This window comes from Leptonychotes weddellii, chromosome 7 (assembly GCF_054177405.1).
Source record: "Leptonychotes weddellii isolate Sample4059 chromosome 7, ASM5417740v2, whole genome shotgun sequence".
NCBI lineage: Eukaryota > Metazoa > Chordata > Mammalia > Carnivora > Phocidae > Leptonychotes > Leptonychotes weddellii.
In genome coordinates, this window is record NC_138375.1 from 755,940 (window position 1) to 772,971 (window position 17,032).

Here is a 17,032-nt window from a genome sequence, read left to right on the forward strand (position 1 = left end):
CGCCTTCACCGCGGTGGGCGGTCCCCCACCCTGCAGAGGAGGGCTGTCGGGAGCAGCTGAGCCGGGCCCTGCCAGACCCAGGGTCTCGCTCCGTCCCCACAGACTCTCGGTACAGAGGGTTGACGTGGCCGCTCGCCGTGGCGGCTCTTCCCTGTTCCTACCCACACGGCCCCGTCCACGTTGAGTCGCAGAGTGCGTGTCAACAGCAGGCGTCAGGGACGACATCCCAACACGGCTTCCCGAGTGCAAACAAATTCACCCAGAGGTCAAAACAACTTAAGTCATAAACAAGTGAAATCCTAACCAACCACACACAACAGGGACGGAGCAGAGGATCCAGGCCGTGTCCCTGGTGGCGTGGACCACCCATGTGGGCAGCAGCGGCTGGCCCGCCAGGCCCTGGGATCGCCAGGACTGCCGGCTCGGAGTAGCTGGGGTGGGGGATGCCCCAGGGAACCTCGAGGTCTGTGCCCGGTCTTCCAGGCTCTCTGGGTCCAGAGAGTCCCTGGTCCCAGCTGCTACTGTCCCCCCAACCTGGGCTGAAAGCAGCCCCCACTTTATTTTCTGTGCCTCGTTCTCCTGGGCAGGTCTCTGTGAGCAGAATGGAACGGTGGCTGCTTGGCGCCCATGTTGTCCCCATCTGCCACACCCTGACAGGGTTACTATTGGGTTCCTATTCTTCGCAGTGCGGATACACAGCAGTGGGCATAATGGCCCTTGTTGGCGACTTTTCCCACATTAGCTCATTATCCCTGAGCAACCGGGAAGTAGGTGGACAAGCGTTCAGGGTGGGGGCTTCCTGAAAGAGCCGGGACACAAACCCAGGTTCTCCCAAGTGCAAGGCCGGTGTCCCCCGTGCGTGGCTTCTGGGCGGTCGGGCACCGTCCGGAGGAAGGGCAGCGAGCGGGGGTGGGGGCCTTAGGAAACGGCCCCTCGGGTCAGGAAGGTTGGCGGCTCCCGGGAGAACGGGTGTGCATCCCCCGCTCTGGCGGACGAGGCTGCCACATTTAATCCATCCTGACCCATTTCTGTCTCTCTGTGTACTTTCCCTCGCACCCTCAACCACCTGATCAAAACCAGTCAAAAGTGCTGACGGCTAAAATTCCTCTGAGTGCAGGTATGTGGTCCTTGTATCTTGGCAAACATGGCTCAGTTCCGGTTGGGTGTGCGCCCCTGGATTTCTGCACTCCTGGAAGTTATTTGATGAAACTTAAGAAAATGGTAAGGTAAATTGACCCCCTTGGAGGCTGAAAGGTGGAATTTACTTACGGAATTAAGTCCTTAATCTCTCCTTTTGTGAACAGCACGTGCCCCAGGCCATGTCCCGGCTCCCTGCCGTGAGCAAGGCCCCGTGACTGGGTGTGTCTCGGGGACGCTCAGGGCCCTGGCCGGCGGGTGCCAGTCAGCAGGAGCGGGGGCGGATGGGGGACGGGGAAGGAGGTGAGGACACAGAGCCAGGGCCTGTGACTTACAGGAGGCCCCAGCTCCGACCCCTTACAGATGCAGCGACGCGAGGCATAGAAATTAGAGCTGCTGGTCCGGATGTGCTTGACTCCTGTCTGTCGCGTGCTGGACGCTGCCAGACGCTGCCCCGTCACCTCCCACTTGGACGGCTGCGCCAGGCTTCCCGTCTGGGCAGGCACCTCCTCCCGGCGGCGTCCCTGTGAGCAGGGCCCATCCCGCTAATACCCGCTAAGACCTGCTCACGGCCCCTGGAGTAGAATCCAGACTCGGGCTTCATCAATGTACCTTATCTGGTCTCTCCCAGCCCCCGGGCCTGCACGGTGTGTGACATGGGGGCCCCTGAAGATCTACCGCGCCTCCTGTCCGCAGGGACCCTGACTCCTGCCGGCACCAACCCAGAAGCTCCAGGTCCTCCCCGAAGGAGGCATCAGCATTCCGGGGTCAGGACTCCTGCCGTTCACCAAATACGAACACACAACCAAACCACCTCCAAACACTCCACAAAGCATCATGACTGAGAGTAAGCGGGAGCAGTGGAAGCACAAAGCAGAGGAATCAGATACGCAAATTCTGCAGCTGCTGGGAAGGATCCAGAACGTAGTGCAAGTTGTGCTCTGCATCTGGGATGGATAGTGGGAGGGACGGCGTGAGTCTGGGAGGGATGGCGTGAGCCCGGGAGGGACAGCGTGGAGGGACGGCGTGAGTCCGGGAGGGACGGTGTGGGTCCGGGAGGGACAGGGTGGAGGGACGGCGTGAGCCCGGGAGGGACAGGGTGGAGGGACGGCGTGAGCCCGGGAGGGACGGCGTGAGCCCGGGAGGGACGGCATGAGCCCGGGAGGGACGGTGTGGAGGGACGGCATGAGCCCGGGAGGGACGGCGTGAGTCTGGGAGGGACGGCGTGAGCCCGGGAGGGACAGGATGGAGGGATGGCGTGAGCCCAGGAGGGACAGCGTGGAGGGACAGCTTGAGCCTGGGAGGGACAGTGTGAGCCCGGGAGGGACAGCGTGGAGGGATGGAGTGAGTCCGGAAGGGACGGTGTGAGCCGGGAAGGATAGCGTGAGCCCGGGAGGGACAGCGTGGAGGGACGGCGTGAGCCCGGGAGGGACGGATGAGCCCAGGACCAGCCAGCCTGCAGGGAGTCCCACGCCTCACTGAGTAATGACAGCGTAAATAAGGAGGATGAAGTACCAAAGGAGAGAAAGGTAGCCATGTGGAGAAACACTTAGGAAAGCAGCACCAGACTGCGGCCCAGGGAGCAGGGACTGAAGACCGACCGGAGGAGGTCGAGGGGTAGGGACAGACCACGACCCCACGAGGGGGGACAGAGGGAGTGTGGGAGAGGCACTGTGGGGGAGAGAGCGGCCGGCTTCCCTATCATTGGAGGACGACAGAGCATCCCAGCAGGAGGGACAGAGGGACCAGCCGCGCGGCCTGGCCACAGCCCAGCGAGGACTCCCTGACCGTCGGGGGCTGGGCCCCTGGGGAAACGCGTGTCCCTCAAGAATGAGGGGCACTGGGACACTTTTATCCGGACATGCCTTGAAGGATTTTGCCAGCAGCTGCATTTCTGCAGAGTGGACTTCAAGAGGGAAGGTCTGTGAGGGAGAGGGAAGGAGGGACCCGAGGGCGCGAGGCTGGCGCTGGAGGGCAGCCCGGGAGGGGGCTGGCGGCCCCGGGCTAAGGCAGGCCGGCCTCCCGCGACCAGACCGGAGGCCCTCCGTCCTCTGCATGTTTCCGGAAGACTGTGGCGTCACTGTTATTCCCTCCCGCAGTGTTAGGTGCAATCCACCCACCAAGCCATCTGGTCCTTCCTTTGTGGGAAGATTTAAACTACGGGTTCAATGTTTTCAAGAAATAGAGGGCTATCCGGGGTACCCGTGCTTTCTGCGTGAATGGCAGCTTGCACACCCGTCCAGATTGTTGACCATACTGGCACAAAGTTGCCCGGACTGCAGTTATTCTGTCCGCACATGCGGTGTCCTTGGTGGGTACTGTGGTGCGCAGTCCCCTTTCTCCTACCTGGCCCGGCTACGGGTTTCCTCCTCACTGGACCCATCTTCTCGAAGAACAAGGTTTGGGTTTGTTAATTCTCTGAATTACTTTTCTATTTCATTGGTATTTATCGTATTCTCTACTTTCTTTGGGTTTAATTTGCTCTCCTAGCTTCTTGGAGGTTGAGGACGCTGAGACCCCTCTTTCCTAGGTTTTAGCACCAGGACTGCCCGGCACACATGGCCTCAGCCAAACTTCCATCTCACTGTCACAGTGTCACGACCTGTGTCTTCGTTCAGTTCCACACTTTCTAATCTCCCTCCTGCGTTCTGGAGGCTCTCCCAGGGTCTTTCTGCTTCTGCCGCTCACTTGGCCGCATGGAGGCTGAAGACACAGTGTGTCCGCCTGGAACCACTCACATTCGTTTGGGCCTGTTTTGTGTCTCTCTTGGTAAGCGTGCTCTTTGCTGCTGAGAAGAGTAAGTGCTCTGCTGCTGAGTGGGGCATCTCATGGGTCTCCCGGGCGGACGGCATTCAGTCTTCCATGTCCTCATGGATCTGCCACTGCCATCGGCCCATCGGTCACTGAGAGACTGGGTCCACGTCTTCCTGCACGTCTAACAACTTTGGCTTCACGTATTTTGAAGCTCTGTTACTGAGCACATAAACGTTCAGGATTATTATATCCTTTTCATGGTTAGTTTACCTTTATTTGGATGAAAAGACTATTTCCTGGTAATACCCTTTCCCTAAGATCTACTTTCCTGATATTGATATTGTCCGTCCAGCTTTCTTTTTTTGAGTGTTCACATGGCGAGTCTTCTCTCAGGGTTTTCTTTTGAGCCCTCCGTGTCCTGCTGTCTCCAGGGGCTGCTTCTCTGCAGCATCCGGCTGGGCCTTGCTTTTGCGCTCAGCCTGTTGGTCTCTGCCTTTTAGCTGGGGCGTCTGCGCCATTTACGTTTAATGTGCTCATTGCTGGGACGGCTGTAATCCTGTATTGCTGCTGGCCTTCTGCCGCTCCCATCCGTCCTGTCCCTCTGCCCATGTTTTTCCACCTTCTTTTGCGTTGAATATTTCTTAATGTCGGTTTTATCTCCTTTACTGGCTCAAGAGCAATAGTGGTTTATTCTGGAGATTGCTGCAGGGTGTATACAGTGTGTGTTTGTCTCCGGCCTCCTGGGGGTGACACCAGTCCTCACCCCCAGCGTGAGAACCTACGGGAGCGGCCTTGCATGGCTTCCCTCCCCACACTTGTGCTGTTCTTGCAGACGTGGGTCAGGGACCCCGAAAAACATCGTCATTATTCCAGCTTTAAGTGGTCTGTTGTCTTTTAAGGTAATTTAATAAGAAAACAGGTCCCTATATTCACCCACATAGTTACTGTTTCTGGTGCTTCTCGTTCCCACGTGTGGGTCAGGTTTCCATCTGCTGCTGGAAGGACTCGTCTTAATGCTTCTTACAGAGCAGATCTGCTGTGATTCGTCAAGGTTAGTATGTCTGTAAAAATCCTTAATTTTAAAAGATATTTTGAAATATATTTTCCCTGTAAAGGATTCAGTTAGATTTTTTCTCTTTTTTCTTTTCAGTATTTTAAAGATACCTTTTAACTTGAATTGTTTCCTGGGAGAAGTCTCCTGTATCATTTTTTGTTGTTGTTCCTTTGGATGTCATGCATGTTTTTTCTCTGGCTACTTTACAGATTTTTCTCTTCGTTACAAATCAGCAATTTGATTCCCATACCTTTTAGTTTTCTTCCTGTTCCTTGTGCTTGGTTTTTGGCACGCTTCTTGAATCTGTGCTTTCATATCTATTTTAATCAAATCTCACAAGTCATCAGACATTTCTTCGAAGGCCTCCCCAGCCCCACCACCTCCCCCGACCCCACTAGCCCCGGGTCCCCTGTGGCTCTCAGATGTTTCCTTGTTTTCCTCACTCTGTTTCATTCACACAGCTACCGTCTTAAACTCATTAATCTCTTCTTGTGTAAGATAGAATCTTCCAGTGCTCCCACCCGTCTTTAACCTCCCCTGTAGCTGCTCAGACGTGGAGTCAGTCTGACAACTGCTTTCATATTCTTGTCCCCATTTCTAATGGGTTCAGCTCCAGTTGACCGATGTTTCTTGGTGTGGATTGCATTTTCTTGCTTCTCTGTAGATCTGTAATTTGGAGGCAGACGTTGTGAATTTTACCTTCTTGGGTGAAGGGTATCTTTTAGCTTCTTACTGGGAAACAGAAGTCTTTGGAAACAACTTAATCCTTTTGGATCTTGTCTTTAAGCTTTGTTGGTGGGACCAAAGCAGTGCTTAGTCTGTGATTTAGTTTTACCCCCAGCCGCTGAGCCGGCCCCCTGAACGGTGAGGCTTCCACTCTGGCTAATTACAACGGGTACGACTGCTCTTCGTGTCCAGGATCATTCCTTCAGTGCCTTTCCAGTGGCTCCCACTTGACCATGCATCATTTCCTGAAGCACACGCACTGATGAGTAACCGGCTGGATACTCAGGCACCTGGTGCTGGTCTCCAGCTTCTCCCCACATGGCTCCCACCTCCAGGGTGCCAGCCCTCAGGACTCTGGTCACTGCACTCCCCAGACGCCCAGCCCCATGTCGTCCCCAGCAGACCCAGGGCCTGGTGCACTCCTCTCTCCGTGTCTGATGCTCAGGGTCTTCACGATGGTCATTTCACATATTTAGTCCAGTTGTCATCATTTTGGACCGGAGAGTGAACCCTGCCCCTGCTGTTTCTCCTCGTCTGGAAGTAGAAGCTCCTAAAACACAACTTCAAAGTCTTGTTTGAAAAAAAAGAGAGACTGAAAGTTAATGAGCCAATTAACCATCTCCAAAAGTAGGAAAGAGGATATCAGAATAGATCCAACATGTGTAAAAAGAAATAAGGAATAAAAGACCTGAGCAGAAATCAGTGAAGGAGAAAACAAAATGTAAAGAAGGAGCAAAGCTAAACTTTTTCTGAAAAGACCAATAATGATAAAACTGACAAAAGCAGATTGATTAAGAAGAAAAGGAATTACAAAAAAGTATGTAAGGAATTGTTAGGGACTAAAAGCATCTCCCCCCAAAACTCAGGTGATGGCGTCCCGACCTCCAGGGCCTGCGAGTGTGACCTTGTTTGGAAACAGGGTCTCTGCAGAGGCTCGAGCCCAGTTGAGGTCTTTATGGTGGGTCCGGATCCAACACGACTGCATCCTTATCAAAAGGGGAGGCTTGGAGATGCACACTCAGGGGGAATGCGGCGTGAGGGTGACAGTGGCCATCTCAGCCGCGGGAGCAGCGGGCCCGGCAGCACCTTCACCTGGGGCCTCCCGCCCCTGGGACGGGGGACGGAACAATGCTGCTTCCTAGAAGGTGCCCTGCCAGCCCCCGCTTCCCCCAGCAGGCTCTGAGGGCTCGCCTGCTCACCGCCCCGGGACTCCGTCGGCCGCTCACCGCCCCGTCTGTGGTGCTTTGTTGCAGGGACACAACCGGTGGACGCGGCCCCAGAGGCTGTAAGAACAAAAGGAGATTATGAGCAACTGTGCCAAATGGACAAATTCTTTAAGCGAAACAACGAAACCTCAAGTAGTGTCCCCACGAGAGCTACAGAAATTCCAGCAGCAGCAGAAGCAAAACCCCAGCGAGGAAGCCACAGGCCGCACCAGGAACGTTCCCTAGAGCAGAAAACGGGGCGTGCGCTCCTCCCACCTTACGTGGCTGAGTCGCCTCAGCCAGCAAGCCCAGCACAAATGCTACTAGAAATGTAGGATTACGGGGGAGATAGAAAAAAATAGGCCCTTTATCCAAAAAGGATGTCAAAATGGTTAGAAAGAATACGAAAAGATACTCAGCACCATTAGTTGTCAGGCAAATCCAGGCTTCAGGAAGGTCCCCCTGCATGCCCACCAGACAGCAACACAAGCATGGGGCGGGCGTGACCCGGGAAGGCCCTGGGGGGCGCGGGTGTGACAAGGCCAGGGGGGCTGGGGGGGGCGCTGGAACGGGCATGGGGGCGTCAGCTCCCCTGATGCCAAGCATGCATGCACTCCACCCGGGTGTGGCCCCAGAGAACTGACCGCTGACGTCCCCTGCAGACACACACATGCACTCTGGGTGACTCTACTTCTCACACCAAGCTGGACGAAAGCCTGACGTCTGCCCAGTCACTGAAGTGTGGCTTCTTCACGCAGTGGATGCTGCCCAGGGGTACGAGTGAGGGCCACAAGCCGGGAGAGAATTCTGAGCCAAAGAAGCCAGGCCCCGAGGGTCCAGTGTGGGCTCCGGGTGGGGGAGGAACGGGCTGGGGGCCGATGTGCATGAAGGTCACCACGTGGTCTCTGCAGACGACCAGCCAGGAGGGATGCAGGCACCCGAGTCACTGGGAGCTGGCTGCCCCACGCTCACAGGGCTGTGTGAAAGCTCACCGGGGTGCTCCCCTCGCAGGGTTCGGGCTGTGTCTACACTGGCACAGAAGCCCCTCTGGACGGTAGGGCATAGAAAGGTGAATGGGCAGACTGGGGAGCCGGGAGGCACGGGTGGAACCCCAGGCCCCGGGACAGGCAGCTGTGACGGCAGGAAGGTCTCGAGACGGGGGCACGACCCTGGATCGCCCTGTGGCCAGACCTGACCCCCCAGGGGCCCTCCTGAGAGGCGCAGGAGGCCAGAGTGCAGAGTGAGGGCGGATGGGAGAGGCGGGAGAGGCGGTTGTGCAGGCAGGGGCCCCGGGCCAAGGATGCCGCCCCTCCGGAGGCCGGGAGAGGCCAGGGCTCTGGCCCGGAGCCTCTGAGGGACCTGCCCGCCCACACGGAAGCTGGAGACCAGAGGAGGACGAGATGCGTTTGTGTCGTAAGCCGCTCCGTGGTGCTGTCCTGGGACCTGCAGGGCCCCCGCCGCTCACCCTCCTGGGCCCACCCTGGGCGCCGCACATGCTGGACGCCCCGACGTCCTCACTCAGAGTGCAGCTGGCACCCGCAGCGCTGTGGCCCCCAGGCCGAGCTGAGCAGAGGTGCCCGCACCCTGCGAACGTCCTGTGGGTCCAGCGGGCGGGTAGTCCGCAGGGCAGCACCCTTCGGGGCTCTTGACGCATCCGCACGCTGGAACCGAAGGAGGGTCACCTGAACCAGTCTTTCCCCTTCAGCTCACCATGTGCGGCTCACACACCCGGGCCGGAAGCTGCGGGCTGAGAGGCACACACATGTGGTTTCCGCCGTGAATGGACCACAGTGACAGCGTGTGTGGCCTGTGTGAGTGGGGACAGGTGGGAGGAGCATGTGCTCCCTGAGCCTGGGCCTCCTGCAGAGAGCGATCGGCCCCACCTTCTACCCTGGGGGGAGCCCAGCACGGCCAATGTGGACACCATGGGGCCCGAGTCCGCAGTGAAAGTCGGAATTCAAAGCCAGCTCCACAGCAGATGCTGGGGACCAGCCCCAAACCTTGACGGTACCTGCATGTTTGCACACCGTGAGAGCAGTGTCGAGTGTAACCGCATGGAGCAAGTGCCTGCCCTTGCCTCCCGCCCGGTCCCGCCACTCCACTCATCTCGGCCCTGACCTGGGGCATTTCTGAAAAAACACCATCTGTCGGACCAGTGGTGGCCATGTGACAAATTCAATACCAGATATTTAGGAAGGCTTGTGATTTGAGAGCTTGGGAGGCGGCCTTTAAATTTGCTGCTTCAGTAAGCACACGAACGAACCCACATCATGCATGCATTTCCAAAAACAGGAAAAGTGAAGCCGCCAACACACCTTCCACGTCATACCAAGAAAACATTACAGCCAGAGAAATTTATTTTAAAATAGAAACATACGTACATTAAGCTTTTAAAATAGTCAAATTTTAAACAAAAAGGAAAAAAGCCATTTGATCCCAGTCTCTAAGGAATGGATTTAAAGAGCCGCTGGAGCGCTCACAGCGCGCACTGCCCACGGTCAAAGCCTGGTGTGTGGGTGGCTATCTGCCCGCTGGGGCTCTTCTCAACCACAGCACAAAGGGACTCGGGAGGTGACGGGAAACGTTCAGGTTTTGGCAATGCAGACGAGGTAACGTCCAGGGATCTCGACCAGAAGCAGCCCAAATACTCAGCCAACAACCCAGCTCTGCTGCGCAGCGGCCGACCCCACGTGGCCTGGGCGGCGACTCAGTCTGCGTGGGCCTTCCGCAGGGGCTTCTCCTCGTAGGACTCCCCGAACTCGTTCACCCTGCTCTTATCCACGGGATAAAGCCTGCAAGGACAGGAGCACCCTCGGGCTCTGCCATCTGGGAAGGGGCTCGGCTCCTGGCAGTGAGGACCCAGCGACCCCACGCTGCCGCGGGGCAGGGATTCGGGGATCCTCTCGTGCCCGCCTGTTGTTGTGTGTGTGTTTTTATGATCAGGACGGAGCTCTGTGCTCGAGGCAGAGCAGAGGCCCAGGGCAGCTGAGCAGAAGCAGAGGCGGGTGGGGGCACCGCCCCCAGGAGACCTGGCCCTGCCCTGCCAGGCCCACAGCCCTGGGGCGGGGACTCCCTCCGGCTCAGCCAGACCCTGCTGGTGAGGAATGGCGTCACACTGCGGGGAGATGCGGGCTGGCCGGCCCCACACAGCTGCACATAGACCAACTCATCTCAAATGGGAGAGAAGGATGGTCTCTCCCGCAGGCACACCACCTCTCTCCCCATGGGATGAGCAGCACAGGCGTCCGCCACACTCACCATCGCTGGTAAAGGTACACCAGGAACACCACGTCGTCCCTGAAGCACGCCAGCCGGTGGGAGGTGGGCATGGTGATGATGAAGGCAAAGACGTCATCGATGAAGGTATTGAAAGCCTGCCAGGCAGGACAGGGAAAGGTAGGAGCACGGGCCGTCGGGCTCTCCCGAAGACACCCGCCCTGCGCACGGGCCCCGCTCCCCCTCGTCGCTGGCAGATCGCCGCTCAGCAGACATGATGTGTGACCGCAGGTGTCCCAGCGACACCAGAAGGGCAGAGAACAAGCAAGTGCAGGAGCACGCTGGATGCCTGGGGAGCCCACCTTGCAGCGCACGCCCCGGGTCTCCACAGACTGCGAAGACCAGCAGGGGCTGCCCTGAAAATACGGGCCAAGGACGCGGCGGCGTCCCCGCTTCTCAGAAAACGGAACAGCACAGCACATGCCCATCTCCCCTGAAAACCGCACAGCGCTACTGAGGCCTGGTCCAGGCTGCTCAATAAGCACGGAGGCCCCACGGTCCCAAGCTCCACCCGTGTGGGGCGCGCCACGCGGGGACCACCCTCGTGGCAGCCGGACGGCATCTGTGGACACGGGCCCTGGGGGCAGGTGGCGGTCTGCGCTCTGATGCGTGTCACCAAGAGGAACGTGGCTTTTAATTCAAGAAAACGTCTTCAGCCGGTAGGACAGTTCACTGTCCTTAAGTCACCACCATGGCACATGCGGCTCAAAGGACACACCCCCCCGCCCCCACGAAGTGCCACCCGATAGGCGTGTGAGCCCTGAGGAGGCGCCAGGCCGGGCACTGACCTTGTAGGTAAAGGCCTTCCAGGGCAGGTGCGCCACTGACTTCATCTGGGGGACAGGAAAGATGCGGCAGATCAGCGGCCGGCCACACAGAAACCACGGGTGAGTGCGTGGACGGGCCGCGGTCTCACCTTGTAGTTCACAAAGAGCTGGGGCAGCATGAAGAGGAAGCCGAATGCATACACCCCTGGGGAGACAGAGAGCAGGCTGGGACAGCCGCGGTGTCTGAGCAGGAGAGCTGATGCCCCGTGGCCCAGCGTCCGTCCCCACCTACGGGCAGTCTGCTGGCTGCCCCCTCCCGCCACCCCCTGCAGCCTGCTTCAGGCCCTGCCCACGCACTGCGGCAGCCCCTGGGAATCACACCTGGTGGGAGCAGCGGGCGGGAGCCTGTCACGGGGCTCTGCGCAGAGAGCCCAGGCCGGTCAGGGCCAGCCTAGTGGCCAGACGACCCACCCACCCCTGCCAGAATGTGGACCCGGCCCGTGCACAGGGCTCACGGGCCTGGCGGTGCACTGCACTCGGGGGCCTGCTGCTTGGGTCTGCCCTCAGGAAGTGTAGTAGACAGTGTTGTTTCCTGCCGCCCTGAGCTGTTTTCGTGAGGAGAGAACACACAGCTCAGGACTCTGTGGCCGGGGCAGCCTGAGTGGGGTTCCCGCAGACAAACCAGGCATCTGGGGGCCCCCAAATGGAGCACGGGCTGCAGCAAAGGCCCCGCCCGCACAACCTCAAACCAGTGGGGCCCCGTGCTGGAGCCACGAGGAAGCTGTGGAAATGCTGTTGGTGGGACCGAAGCCCACGACTCACCGTTGACGAAACTGTTGATGAGCCAAGAATACCAGCTGGAAGGGAAAGACCAGCGTCAGCGCGCCAAGTCCCGCGTCCCCCGTCCCTCTGTGCCTGTTGCACTGGCTAGCAGCATGGTCGTGGAAACCACGTCACAAACACCTGGGCACTAGCAGGTGCCGGTCGGGGGACCTGCGCAGACAGTCCTCCCCCCAGGACGCAAGCACCAGGTGGCGGTGAGACCTGCCCTGGCAGGGTTCTCCATCAGAGCGGCCGGCAGCATGAAGACCGCACCGGGGTCCAGCTCTCAGGGGCCATGCTGCCTTAGCCAGCTTCCCCTTGTCCAGACACATCCACCCTCGTTCCAGACCCCAGGGCCGTGGACGCCCGTGGCCCTGTACCTGCTGCTCTGGGAGAAGGCCCGGGGGGGGGGGGGGCACCGCAGGATGGCCTCGGCGCCCTCACTGCAGGCTGTGTCCTTGGTCCTGAGGTGCCGCCAGGTGAGGCCCCCTCCCCATCCACGCTGCAGGGGCACGAGGCACAGCGGTGGCCCGGGACAGAGGCCGAGGGGCGTCCCCAGGCGGATGAGCAGTAGTGGGGCTGGGCAGCACCCTACCTCTTATACTTGATGTTCAGCAGGGAGTAGACGGCGCCCCCGATGCATAGAGGGTAGAGCAGGTAGGACAGGTACTTCATGGCCTGCCAGGGAACAGGCAGCCCCCGTGAGGAACCCATGTGCAATGGGGGAAGACAAGCAAAAAGGGCAAACGAGCCACGACTCCAGGGAAGCGGGCGTGCACGGTGCTGGGACGACGGGCGCCCAGAGGACGCACAGCACCAGGAGCGAGGCCGGACGGGATGCGGACGCTTTCAGCCCACCGGCCTACGGCAGACCAACGAAGGGCCCGCCGGGGACAACGGTGCAGAAACCAGCCCGGAGCCGCGCAGGCGGGGCGTCCGCAGGGCCTGTGGCCTGCCGCTGCGCTCCCTGGAGCTTTTCTGTGACGCCCATACTGCCTGGGCCCAAACAGGCACCAGCGAAGCAGAGTGTGGCACGGTCCCTGCGCAGGAGGCACGTCCCAGCCAGGTGACAGCTTCGGCTGTGCCTGCGACAGCGCCGCCGGCCTCAGGGCACGGCGCGCCCCCCACAGGGGTCACCAGTCTCGCGACAGAACGTGCCGCCCCAGCACCCACACAGACCACCCGGGACAGCGTGGCACAGGTCCCCTGCAAGGCCCGGGACGCGGAGAAGCCCGAGAGCCTCCTTCCCCAGGTCAGGAAGCTGAAGCGGCAGGTGCGTTGCCCTCGGGCGTCAGCGCGCCCCCAGCCACCCCCTGCTGCTTACCTGAGCGTCGTACTCCTCCGTCTTCCTCTCGGACTTGCTGTAGGTGCCGAACTGTCACAAAATCCAACAGAGCCGTCAGTTGTCTGACTCCGGCCCGAGCCGCAGAGGGACAGCCGGCTGCAGCTGCGTGAGGCGCACCCCAGGTCCGACCCCGGGGCTCCAGTCTCCAGTCAAATCACTCCCTGCCCCCTCAGAGCCACCCAGGGACCCAGACAGGTCCCCACGGGCCAGAGCGAGTGCCGCATGCGGCAGAAGCACACCCGCGAGCATGTCCCCTCGCCGGGTGCCCCTCCTAGCCTCTATGCGGTCAGCTCCTACAGCGACGGCGCTTCCCCTGCGCGCCCCGCGCGGCTCTCAGATCAGTGACGGTGGAGTCGCTGAGGAGCTATAGAACAGGACAAACTGCGTCCTGCTGCCTAGTTTCCCGTCCTCGACGGTTGAGAACCTGGAAAGCCGGGGTGCCGTGAGCCCCGAGGTTCTCCTGGAACGGGTCCATCACGGCAGCAAAAGCAGAGCGCCCAACTACAAACCTCAAACTGACACCAACCCCCAGCCCCCGTCGGGCCGTCAGCGCAGCCCGCGCTCCGTCCCCGATGGGAAGCCCATGTGGGTCCAGCACTGGCTGCTGCCGGCAATCTGATGGCGGCCCCACCAAGGGAACCGCAGAGCTGCGGCGGCCCCAGCCTCCACCCGCGTGCTCCCACCTCCTGGTCTGCTGGGGGCCTGCTCTGGGCCGGAGATCAGCCACGTGGCCGAAGGATCACTGGCCCGAGTGTGGCGTCTAACCAGAGCGCAGCTGGGAGACACATGGGAGATGCTCTAGGTGGATGGGGGCGCAGCGGGAGAAGGTGGGCTGCCGAGGGGGAGGGGCGCAGTCACAACACAGAAACCCCCACCTGGAACTCAGGTCTCAGGCCCCTCCAAAGAATGGTCATCTTCAAGGCTTTTTTCACTTTCCACAGCTGACGGCAAAAAAAAAGAAACAGACATTTAAGCTCTGGGACCAAGGAGTCCCCAGAACTCACCACTGGAAGGGGACGGGCCACAGCGTTTGCCCGCTCAGCCCCTCCAGCCCAGCCCGACCGCGCCTCACGGCCTGCGTGCCCGACCAGCGAGCCTGTCTGCCCACGTGGACACCGCCCCTCCTCTCTGCACCCAGGGAACCGGCACTCAGCCCGGCTGTCCTCCTCCAGGCCAAGCCCCCTTCCCAGCCCACCCCGCCTGCTTCCTGCTTTACCAGCACCTTCCTCCTGGTCAGCACTGGGAGGCCCCAAGCCTCTGCCCTGAGTCCTGCCATTTCCAGTCTCCGGGGGACCCAACCCTTCTCACCACCTCGCTGAGGTGGGACCAGCACGGCACAGCCACTTTTGAGCTGGGTTTCCACACGGTGACAGGTGGCTACGGGAGGGTCCCTGCCCACGCTCCCTGACGGGCAGACCAAGCGCCGTCTCCAACCTGACCACCGTGTGGGCCAGCACCCATGGGCAGGGGCACAGGACCACAGCCGTGGCTGAGGCTGGGACAGGGCAGCACCGGAGGCCAGAGGAGGACGTCCTGGCCCACCACCCCCTCTGCTGACCCTGTGTCCCAGCCCCACCGCCGTCCTCACGGCCTGGCCCCAAGCTGCCCACCCCAAAGGATCCCTCTCCTGAGCCCCACACAGCCAGGGCTGCCACAGGGCGCCACGCTCCTGGATGCCACGCCCCCCACGTGGCTCCCTGCAGCAGCGAGCACAGCCCAAGCCGGGCGGCTCTGCATTCAGCGGGTTAAATACATCCTGCAGGCGACTGTGACGGGCGGATGCTTTCTGTAGCCTCAGCGGCCCGCCCCGCCCCTCCCCGTGTCAGACTCGGCGGTGCTGAGTGCAGGGCCAAGGGCTGCCGCGCAACTCACCTCGATGGCGGCGCCGATGCCCGCAGGGACCAGCACCAGCAGGCTCGTCTGCTCGTCCAGCAGGAACAGGAAGACGACCACTGTGCTGAAGCAGCGCCAGAGCACTGGGGACGGGGTGGGGCGGCAGGGCGCTGTGCTGGGGGGCTGGCCCTGCCCCATTCACACCCCCGCCCGGTCCTCACAGCACCCCACGCACCCCAGCCCCACCTGTCGGCCCCTGCGCACGCGCCCTCATCCCCCCGACGCCTCACACACGCGTACAACCCCCACGTGCAGACATGAGGCCTCGTGTAATTCACCCCCTCCGTCCACTAACCCGGAGCGGGGCGGGCGGCTGTGCAGACGCCCTGCAGGTGGAACGCAAGGTCCCCTCGGGTACAGAAACACGCACACAGTGCACTCGCAAACACACTAACATGCCGAGAGCACCCCAAGACGGGTTCTGGGCAGGGATTAGGACTCGCTTCCTGGGACTCCCATCACCCTTTCCTATTTCTACACCAATTCCGCAATAAACCAGTCTCTCTCGACAGCTGTACTTTCTCCTTTTAAGACCCTACTTTATGAGACAGGGCAGCTCACTGACGCGGCCCTGCTGCTTCCTCAGTGCTTCCCACCGAAGGAGCAGAGCCATCTGCCAGGCGCCAGCGGGGGGTGGGACGCCGGCGGCCTCCGTGGGCACGGCCCTGGGGACCCACAGCATCTCCTGCCCGCCCTCCGCTCCCCAGGAAGGGCCAGAAGAGGGGGCAGGAGGACTCAGTGGGGGCCCTCGTCCACTCTGAGGACACCAGAGAACAGAAGAATCTGAGACACTGACGATGTGGGGGCCACCCTAGTGGCCTACACCACCCCTGGGCATGTCATTGCTGTGGGAGAAAAAGAACTGCCCCCTTTGACTGAGATGCACCAACATGCACCAAGATCCAGTGTCTGTCAACGCCAAGGCGGGCCCTGGCATGCAGCCTCCATCGCCTTCTGTCCTCTGAGGTCACAGGCCTACCCGACATTCTCTGGGATCTAGAGACAGCCCCGCCCCCACTTGTTAGCACACAAGATCCAAAGGTGCCCCTCCCATACGAGCAGGCTCCCCAGCCGGCAGCTGTCAGAGATGACCCTAGACTTCAAGTTCCAAAATGAACCTTAAACACCTATCAACCGTAGTGTATGCCCTGGGAATACCCAAAACTCCTGAGAGCATCTACCTGCTTTAGTGGACATTCCAATCATGCTCTTCTTCTTTTTCCAGAAACTGATGTCGTTTTTAAATGCCAAGAAATCAAACAAAAGCTGCAAAGAAAAGAGCACAGCAATTTGCACCTCGCGTGGTTCCTACAGCTGCTCCTCACCAAGTGACTGCAGGTGTGCACTGGACCCGGGTCCCAAGGACACAGCTAGACGTCGCCAGGCACCACAGAAGCCCACGGCCTCGTGTCCCATCCACCACGCCAGAACTGCAGGGCGTCTGACAGCAATCGTGGGCTGCATGCCCGCAGGGACATCCACATACTGCCCTCACCAGGTCCCGCCGGCTCTCAGCCGGAGCACAAGGGTGCACAGTGTCTGCCTCAGAAGCACACGGGCTCACTCGCAGATGCGGACCTTCTGATAAAAACCACTGTTCCATGGCTCAGTTCTACAAAGTTGCAGCTGGGCAGTCAGAATGGGCTGCAGTAGGGCTCCCACGCCTGCCCTGCAGCCTACCTTGTCTGCCCCTTCCCAGCCTGACCTCAAATCCAGCACCGCGGCTGCGTGGGGGTCAGCTTTCCTCCCCAGGTGTGAGAATCTTTGTGCAAAAACAAATTCTATGCAAGAACTGGTTTTCTAATATTAAAATCACCGTGCTAGAATTACACAGAGAAATACTTGTATTATAAAGTCCTCCATGAACCTCACAGATTTTGGATTTCTTTCCAAAACAGCCTCCCAGACCAGCAGATAAAACCCCAAGTCCTTCAGGGGGTCAGGGACCCAGGTCCAGACCCCCTTTCCTGAACTGGGAGAAAGGACAACTGGGGCAGGACAACCTCAAAGCCTCAGGTCCGCCAGGCTGTGCAGACCCCCGGCTGAGGACGGA

The 17,032-nt window shown here is 60.0% G+C and overlaps 2 protein-coding genes across 2 annotated transcripts in view; one reads left to right on the forward strand and one right to left on the reverse strand.

Annotated features, from left to right (window-relative positions):
• The window catches only part of SLC6A19 (solute carrier family 6 member 19), a 251,713-nt gene that overhangs the window by 53,313 nt on the left and 181,368 nt on the right, over positions 1-17,032 (forward strand). The gene's annotated exons all lie outside the window — the stretch shown is intronic.
• The window catches only part of CLPTM1L (CLPTM1 like), an 8,592-nt gene continuing 775 nt past the window's right edge, over positions 9,216-17,032 (reverse strand). The window contains exons 2-11 of the mRNA XM_081825782.1: positions 16,161-16,287; positions 14,959-15,062; positions 13,962-14,027; positions 13,066-13,116; positions 12,337-12,419; positions 11,742-11,776; positions 11,069-11,124; positions 10,941-10,985; positions 10,135-10,250; positions 9,216-9,668 (exon numbers count right to left, since the gene is read on the reverse strand). Of these exons, the coding sequence (XP_081681908.1) occupies positions 9,584-9,668; positions 10,135-10,250; positions 10,941-10,985; positions 11,069-11,124; positions 11,742-11,776; positions 12,337-12,419; positions 13,066-13,116; positions 13,962-14,027; positions 14,959-15,062; positions 16,161-16,287 (768 nt within the window). The 3' untranslated portion in view covers positions 9,216-9,583. The remainder of the gene's footprint in view (positions 9,669-10,134; positions 10,251-10,940; positions 10,986-11,068; positions 11,125-11,741; positions 11,777-12,336; positions 12,420-13,065; positions 13,117-13,961; positions 14,028-14,958; positions 15,063-16,160; positions 16,288-17,032) is intronic.